At 52.6% G+C, this 8,633-nt stretch overlaps 1 protein-coding gene across 1 annotated transcript in view; it reads left to right on the plus strand.

Annotated features, from left to right (window-relative positions):
• The window catches only part of LOC144724996 (uncharacterized), a 42,746-nt gene extending 34,354 nt beyond the window's left edge, over positions 1–8,392 (plus strand). The window contains exons 16-19 of the mRNA XM_078604393.1: positions 1,005–1,181; positions 2,611–2,701; positions 5,556–5,633; positions 6,129–8,392. Coding sequence (XP_078460519.1) covers positions 1,005–1,181; positions 2,611–2,701; positions 5,556–5,633; positions 6,129–6,331 — 549 coding nt within the window. The 3' untranslated portion in view covers positions 6,332–8,392. The remainder of the gene's footprint in view (positions 1–1,004; positions 1,182–2,610; positions 2,702–5,555; positions 5,634–6,128) is intronic.
• Positions 8,393–8,633: the final 241 nt, after the last annotated feature.

Raw genomic sequence — 8,633 nt, forward strand, 5'->3', positions numbered from 1 at the left:
GACTGGGAAGTTGGAGGCAGTTGCCCTCCAACAACGGGCGGATTGCCCGGTGGCTAAAATACAGCAAGTTGGCACGGTAGGAGGTACAACTGGTGCAACTGCCAGTTTCCTTCGTCATGTAACCCATTGCACCTGGGTCTGTCCCGTGACCTCCTGTCAGCGAGCTATGAACACTTCATGTGACCCCAAAGTTCACCTGGCCTGGCACAGGCGCCGTGGTGACGTGACCGTCACTAAGTGCCGAATAGCGGGCACTGGTATTGGCTACTCGTCACATGCCTACTCCGGCCTTCAACGAGTCCGGCAACAAAGCGGAAGAGTAGGCCGAAAAGCAGCGGGTGGTGGGAGGGTGTTAGGGCAGATCGTCAAGGGTTGGGTGTCTTACTGTGCAAGCATCTGGGGGATCTGGCGAAGGGGTTGAAAGGCATTGGGCATCAGTGACTCCGGCCTCAATGACATCCCGATCGACTCCGGTGTGCCGGCGACCCCGGAGAAAATGTGCAGCGGGAAGTAACGCCCAAGGAGGTTTCCCCACGGCGTACGCGTGTACGTTGAACTCCAATCGCACCGCACGTAGCCAACCGTGATAATCTCGCCGCGATTCACCAAACCCTCGCCTCCAAATCGTGCCATCGGCGAAGTTTGGGCTAAAGTGCCGGGAAGGTTTCGGGGTGGTGATTGTGTTGGGGGGGTGGGGGGACGGTGGTTTCCGTGCTGCTCAGAGGTCCCAACCGGGTACCCGATACCCGTACCCTACCCGATACCCGGCTACCGGTACCCGGCCGGGTACGGGTAGCCGTTTGCGACCCTGGTGCGGCCGGGTACGGGTAGGCCGTGAGTCACTGGTGAGTCACCGTTTGTCACTAATTTCGGGTAGAGTACGGGTAGGGAACGGGTACCCATTTGCGACCTTGGTACGGGTAAGGAATCAAAACTCGTTTGCGACCTCTAGACTGCTGCTTGGGCCTCTGCTGCCCCCACGTGACCGCCTGTGGCTACCGCAGGGCTCAAGCCTCAACGACTCGGTGGTGGCGGAGCTGTGCCGGCGCGTCGTCATGGAGACGGTGGACAAGTACGCGGGCGCCCTGCGTCGCACGTGCATCGCCGCCTGCCCCAACAACGGGCGCGGACTGCTTGGCTTGCCCGGACCGCCAGGCCCGCCGGGACTCCCCGGCAAACCGGTGGGTGTGAAGCCCAACGGTCATCGCTGCAACACACGGGCAATCTGCGGTGCCACCCTGCACCCACGAGAACACCGTTCACGATGGTGCCAGTCTGGATTCACTACAACACCATTCACCATGGTGTCAGTCTGGATTCACTAGAACACCATTAACCATCATGCCACCCTGCACCCACTACAACACCGTTCACGATGGTGCCACCCTGCTCCCACTACAACACCATTCACCATGGTGTCAGTCTGGATTCACTAGAACACCATTAACCATCATGCCACCCTGCACCCACTACAACACCGTTCACGATGGTGCCACCCTGCTCCCACTAAAACACCATTCACCATGGTGTCAGTCTGGATTCACTAGAACACCATTCACCATCATGCCACCCTGCACCCACTTCAACACCGTTCACTATGATGCCACTCTGGATTCACTAGAACAGCACGAAAGGCAAATTACATTTAAGCAACTTTCAGGAGCCGATGTGCTGGTGACATCACTGCAGCGACACAATGCCCTCTTCGTCATTCATGCATCGGTGACATCACTAGGGAACGCCCCCGAAGTGAGTTTAACGTTTATTTGTGTCGTTAATGAAACTTCAAACCTGTGACGGAGAGAGCCGGGGACGCACAGCCTAGATACGTACAAGTTGCACAACAGCAGTATTTTCACAGTTTTTTCTGCTTTAGCGTGAGAATTGATACATGTTATTGCCTACACTATCTGAAAACCCAGCAAACATTTGTTTGACGGGCTTGCCTCTGCTGATGATTCCCAGAGGGTCAAAACTATTCCCGACTTTACCTGCTTACACAAATGCTGCTCAAAAGCACAAGTGCAGGTGACTCGGATGACCATGGACTAGAAAAGTTTAATATTTTCTTTTGTGTAGAAAAAAGTGAAATTTTCTGTTAACTTACGGTTCCTTCACTAATCCTCCACGACAGCGCATGGATAATTAATTGTGTTCTTACATCATAAGAGCTCTTTATTCTTTGGGTTACATCTTCCTGTCATCATTCATAAGTTACAGTGTTGACCGCTGTGTAGTCCTGCGAAGTCTATGCAAGGTCGCACCCGTCTAGGCCTGGCCTCTGTGGATAGAATAATCATCGACTCAAACCGTGTTTTACCTTTATCTTAAGCATTGATCCACTCCCCGTTAGTCTCTTTCCGTCTCTCCATCTGTGCCTCCGTCCGTCTGTAAGTCCGTCTGTCTGTTCATCCCTCCGTATGTCTCTCTGTTCATCCATCTGTGTGTCTGTCTCTCTGTCCATCTCACTGTGCGTCCACCTCTCCAACTCTCTGTCCATCAATCTGTGCTTCTGTCTCACCGTCTGTCTGCTTGTCTCTCTGTCCGTCCCTCCGTCTGACTGCCCGTCTGTTAATTCGTTCATCCGCTCCGTTCTGTCTCGCTGCGCAGGGAGAGCAGGGCCTCGTGGGATTCGATGGGGATGTTGGACTCCGGGGTTTGACCGGCGACGGAGGGCAGCCTGGCGATCCTGGAGAGAGAGGTGCGTGTGATCCTGACGTCTCTGAACGTTGTCTTAGAAAGACTCTCGTACCCATTTTCCGCTGCAGCAGCCAAGGCGTGCCACGGACGTGAATGTACGTGTGTGAACTTGTTTCGCACCGTACATAGCCAAGCGTGCTAATCGGAGTTGTGGGGGAAGGACAAGAAATTCGTTTTTTATCGAGATGATTTTAAAGTACATCACCCCAGTGGCGTCCTGATATCGGAAGGAGCAGCATTGCAGATGGCCGCAGAAGCGTTTCTGTAAGTAAGCGATGCAGTGACCATCTTTGTTCGATGGCCAGCAAAAAGCCGCTGCAGCGAGGATGACCGGAGTTCACGTGATGGTTTATACTCCTTGACGAGATCAGCAAGGCTGTGTGGTCGATTTGTGGCCAACACTTTGTGTGGAATGAGTGCGACCTTATATGCCGCTGCGTTTGAGTCATACTGGCTGACGTCACATACAACGGATGCGTCATTAGCCCCTCCCCTGGTCCTGCTTGGCCCTAAGCCAGATTCAGATGTCATTTTAGACCAGAATATTTGGATGCAACTTGGAATGACAAATTGCCAGTGAAAAAGCACCCTGTCATTGGCAGCCGCTGGAGAATGTATTCGAGATGAATTATTTAGTTTTATCAGGCAGGAAATTACGTTTGCAATTGGAGATCTGCCTTACAACTAAATTACCCAGAATGCAGCAGTCTCGTCAGCTATCATAGCTCAGCAGGCTTGAGTTTGGATATTGCTTTGATGGGCAACCACTGGTCATGAAGCCTGTATTATCAGCTGCTGTGGAGCTATGTTGTCAGCAGAGGGCAGTGCAGCAAATAAATGGTTGTTGCTGTACCAGTGGTGGGCAACCAAAGCAAACAAGAAGGGCCATTCTTTTCGAATTCGGGGGGAAAAATATGATTCAAGAGCCACAATACATGCGAATACGAGACGGTGGGTCCCTTGATAAACAACATCACGAAGCACTCCTTAATGAGCCGACTAGGTCGCGGACTTCTGCCCATTGGTAAACTGGACTCCCACGGTGAACTGGACTCTCACGGTGAACTGGACTCCCACGGTAAACTGGACTCCCACGGTAAACTGGACTCCCACGGTAAACTTGACTCCCACGGTGAACTGGACTCCCACGGTAAACTTGACTCCCACGGTAAACTGGTCTCCCACGGTAAACTGGACTCCTACGGTAAACTGGTCTCCCACGGTAAACTGGACTCCCACGGTGAACTGGACTCCCACGGTAAACTTGACTCCCACGGTGAACTGGACTCCCACGGTAAGCTTGACTCCCACGGTAAACTGGTCTCCCACGGTAAACTTGACTCCCACGGTAAACTTGACTCCCACGGTAAACTGGTCTCCCACGGTAAACTGGACTCCCACGGTAAACTGGTCTCCCACGGTAAACTGGACTCCCACGGTGAACTGGACTCCCACGGTAAACTTGACTCCCACGGTGAACTGGACTCCCACGGTAAACTGGACTCCCACGGTGAACTGGACTTCCACGGTAAACTGGACTCCCACGGTAAACCGGACTGCCACGGTAAACTGGACTCCCACGGTAAACTGGACTCCCACGGTGAACTGGACTTCCACGGTGAACTGGACTCCCACGGTAAACCGGACCTCCACGGTAAACTTGACTCCCACGGTTAACCGGATTCCCATGGTGAACTGGACTCCCGCGGTAAACTGGACTCCCACGGTAAACCGGACTGCCATGGTAAACTGGACTCACACAGTAAACTGGACTTCCACGGTGAACTGGACTCTCACGGTGAACTGGACTTCCACGGTAAACTACATAGTGAACAGTCGGCAACCAAAATAGCAAGAAGAGCCATTTCTCTTTCGAATTCGGTAAGAAAAGAAACTCAGTATTTGAAGAGCTGCAACGCAGTCCTTAAAGAGCCGCATGCGGCTCCAAATTCGCAGGTTTGCCGACCCCCGTGTTGCTGCGCCATGCCCCACTACCCATGCTTCCCGCACCTTCGAAAATCCACACCGACCAGCCTCGTGGACAACGCTTGGCTGATCCTCGTGACCCCTATGACGTCGAGAGGTCGTCATCCAGCAGTGGATCGACAAATGGGCTGTGTGTGTGTACACTCGCGAAGGGAAAGATACATGTTATGCCACTGCAGGTTTAGTTGCTGTAAATGTGCACCTCGTGTGTCTATGTGGAGCATGCCACAGTTGTCAGTGCACTGCACTTCAATTCTAGTGACCTCAGTTCGATACCTTGGTCGTGGATGACAGCAGTTGCATTGAGTGTCTATAGCTGGTTTGGTCCTCCTCTTGGTCAACTCGGCATGAAATTATCACGTGGTGCGATCTGTGCCTTGAGTAGCAGCGTTGGGGAAGGTAGTGAAGGTGTGGCCAAGGTAAGTTTGGGCAGCATCCTCCCATTTGAAGTGTCACGTCGGCCTTAATAGGCACTCACTAACAACACCTGCTCCAGCAGTGTGTGTGGTTCAACTGGATGGATATTTTTGTCATTGTGGGTATGTGTGTGTGTGAATGCGAGCTGAGCATTACTGCAACGGTTAGCGCGCTGCGCTACGAACCCGGCGACCCGAGTTCGATTCCCGCTCACGGCTAACACCGGTGACGATCATCTGAACCGGTCCTGGGCCTCCCCGAACCTCAAATGAGTACCTCGTGCAGTGTGTAAACATCAGACAAAGGTGGCCCGGGCATCGCGCTGGCCACCCACCCCCTCGTGTGCCACCGTGCCGGCATTCACAGGTGCTCACGAACAGCACTTTCCCCAACAGTCTGTTAAGGCTATACGGTGGGGATCTTTGTCTTTGTCTTTTGTGTGTGAATACAAGGTAAATCGGGGATCAAAGGAATCAAAGGAGCGGCAGGCATTGGGCTGCCTGGATTGGATGGCCTACAGGGTCCCGTCGGTGAGTGGACAGTGCAGGATTGCAACATTCACTGCGCCCACACGTTGCCCCAGTTGCAGGCTGTGTGGACACGCGCAACGTGTCAACTCCAGCACATCGGAGGAAAAAAGAGCTGGTGGATCGCGTAGAGATTCGTCAAGTATTTAATTGGCAGCACCGTCTGGGCAAAGCACATGTTCTTATTTGCAAGTAGTGCATTCGTCCTTAGTTTGTGTCTCTCCAAGTGTATGGGTAACCCCTTCTAATCAACGTGGCCGGTTGTCATCCGTGTAAGTCCTGAAAATCAACGGGACATTACGCTAAAGGCGTTCTTCATCTTTGATCACCTTCACGAGAGCTGTCGTACACCCCACCCTGCCCACCGTCACGGACGCACAGGCAGGACAGAGCGCCGATAGTGAATATCATCAAACACGCGTAAACCTGAACCAGAGAGAGCGTTAAACGGATGTGCCACTCTGCGTCGCCCGTCTCACCCCGTTATCCCGGACGCAGGCGCGCCAGGAATACCGGGCATCGCGAAGGACGGCGTGCCTGGGATGGAGGGCCCCAGGGGTTACCGGGGCCGACCGGGCCCCCCTGGCCAACCCGGCATGCCCGGCGAGCTCGGCAAGTGCGAGGCGCGCGATTGCGGGGCGCCGCCATTCGGCCTACACGCCGCCATCGGCCTCCTCAAAAGCCACAAGCGACAGTCTTAAGGCCCGCGCGCAGGACTTCTTGGGCCACGCCTCGTCATCCGTCTGCCGTCCCCCCTCGCCCCACCAACCCCGCCCCTCCCCCCCCTTCCCCTGGTTCTGTGTTTTACCAAAAGGGCAGCACGGTCCTCGCCTCGTGCGCCTCCTTGAGAACGCGGTGGCTTCAGCTGCCCCCCCCCCCGGGGCCAACGTTACACGCTTAACACGCGGGGCGGGCGGGGGGAGACTCGAGAGAAAGCGAGAGAACGTCTTCAAATCCGGCTCTTTCGGTGGAGGCAGTTTCCAAGAGCTACTGCGGGTCGTGCGCGTGTTCCCGTGCGGGTTAAAGCGGCGTGCGGCCTTGCTTTAATGTAACCGTGTGTGAGCGCGCGCATCGGGAAGCCTGGCTTGTGCCTGATTCATGTGTTGTTGGCGATTGCCTCCTTAACGGTCAAACTTTTTTAAACAATTTTTTTTTTTAAAGAGAACGCGTCGATAGACATCCCCGTCGCTAACAATGGGTACAAATCCCGAGGGCGATGTTGCGTTGTGGGCCATCTTGTCGAGGAGTTGATCTGGCGCCTCCGGAGTTTATTTTCTTAATTATTTTCGGTGTAAAAAAAGATAAAAAATGAAAAGTAAACATTCCGGCGGAGCAGTGAGTTGGGTTGATCGGAATGCACACCTCTTTTTTTTTTTAAAGCAAATGTTCCTTCACGTGGTGCTATTCTATTATAAAATATGCTGTGCCCAATGTTCATACAAGTGCAGTCCATACTTCCCTTTATGTGCCTTGGGACCTCCCAGATGGCCTGTGAACGGTCTGAGCAAATCGCCAGTTTTTCGAAGTGCATTTTTTTTATTTTGCTTCTTTGATTTTGGTCACTTTAAAAGTCGTATTTTTTATTATTATATTTGCTTGTCCACGCTGTGAATAACCCGGTGGATTCACTGTGCAAAGAACAGCAGAGTGATGGTGTCCAGACATTTGTTTTTAATTCAGAAAGTGTACAATGGTGAATATAAAATGTTTATACGACGCTTATATTTTTTTTTTAACCACCTGGGGAAAAAACTTGAGTGCAAAAAAAATAAAACATCTGTACATTTTTTTTTTTACAAAAAGAGCATGTCATTACATCATCAAATTGTTAAACGTGCGTTCACCAAACAGCGTGTCGAGCTGGAAGATTTACCGTTGAGGGCTCGGGTTTTTGGTTTCGTGTCGAGATGAAGACGACTTTTTTGGGGGGTTGTTAATTCAACGAATCCCCCCCCCCCCGCCGCCGGTAGTGAACACAACAATCGATGTAAATATACTGTGGCAAAAAGTGCATTACAGTCAAAATCATCTTCCGTTTCGGGTCTCTGCACCCTGCACGGCGTTCCTCAAATAAATGCAAGAAACTACCAAAGAATTGGCGCAAACGGTCTTTTTTTCCGACACCCCGCGCCGACGAAACGCTTGGCACAAGTCACGCCGAACGCGCAAAGCGCCGTCGCCCCACTGCGTTGCTCTCACGCGTGCGCGCTATTTAGGTGCCATCACAACGAAACGCATTTTTATCCACGGAATTCACTTGATTTTCTCTCGGTGCCCACCATCGCTCGGCGTGGGGATATCTCCGACCCTTGACTTACGACGCCGTTTGCCTGCCGGGGTGGCGGGGTTGCCCATCGGCCGTTTATTATTTTTTTGCGCCCGTCTCTTGCCGCGCCATCCCTCCATCCAATCCGCCGGTGCCCTCGGTTTCCACTGCAAGTGGAAGTACGGGTGATTGTACAATGTGCCGCACGCACTCCAAATGTAACTCGCATTTTCGTTCGTTACCGGCTTGGGAACTGAACTTCGCGTGGCGATTGCTGCGGCGGTGTCAACCTCCAACCTCTTCACGACCGTATGAATATTGAGCAAGCCAGTGAATGTGATTGCCCCGGTAAGTCAACTGTGTAATGTTTGTGCACAAGGCGGGGGGGGGGGCGAATCAAGTTTGGCGATGTGCAGTAACAACTAATCCACCAACTTACCAATGATGTTTTTTTAAATATATATTTAAACACGCAATAAAGAGGATGGAATTGGCACGGTGTTGTGTTTGTGAATAGACTCCACTGTCTTACAGAGAAGCCTGCGCAGGGTAACTTTCGTGCATCATCAACGCTGTTGTTGGATCACGTCTTGTTCGTGAGCACCTATTAAGGCCGGTGATGACGAGGCAGTGGGGGTGGGGGGGTGCTGTAAGCTAGTACTTTACCCAGCTGCCTCTTTCACCAGTGCTGACGTTTACACAGCTCAGGAACACGCCAGTTGCTATTTTAAGGCTGA

Source organism: Lampetra planeri, chromosome 22, assembly GCF_965212315.1.
Source record: "Lampetra planeri chromosome 22, kcLamPlan1.2.h2, whole genome shotgun sequence".
Lineage (NCBI taxonomy): Eukaryota > Metazoa > Chordata > Hyperoartia > Petromyzontiformes > Petromyzontidae > Lampetra > Lampetra planeri.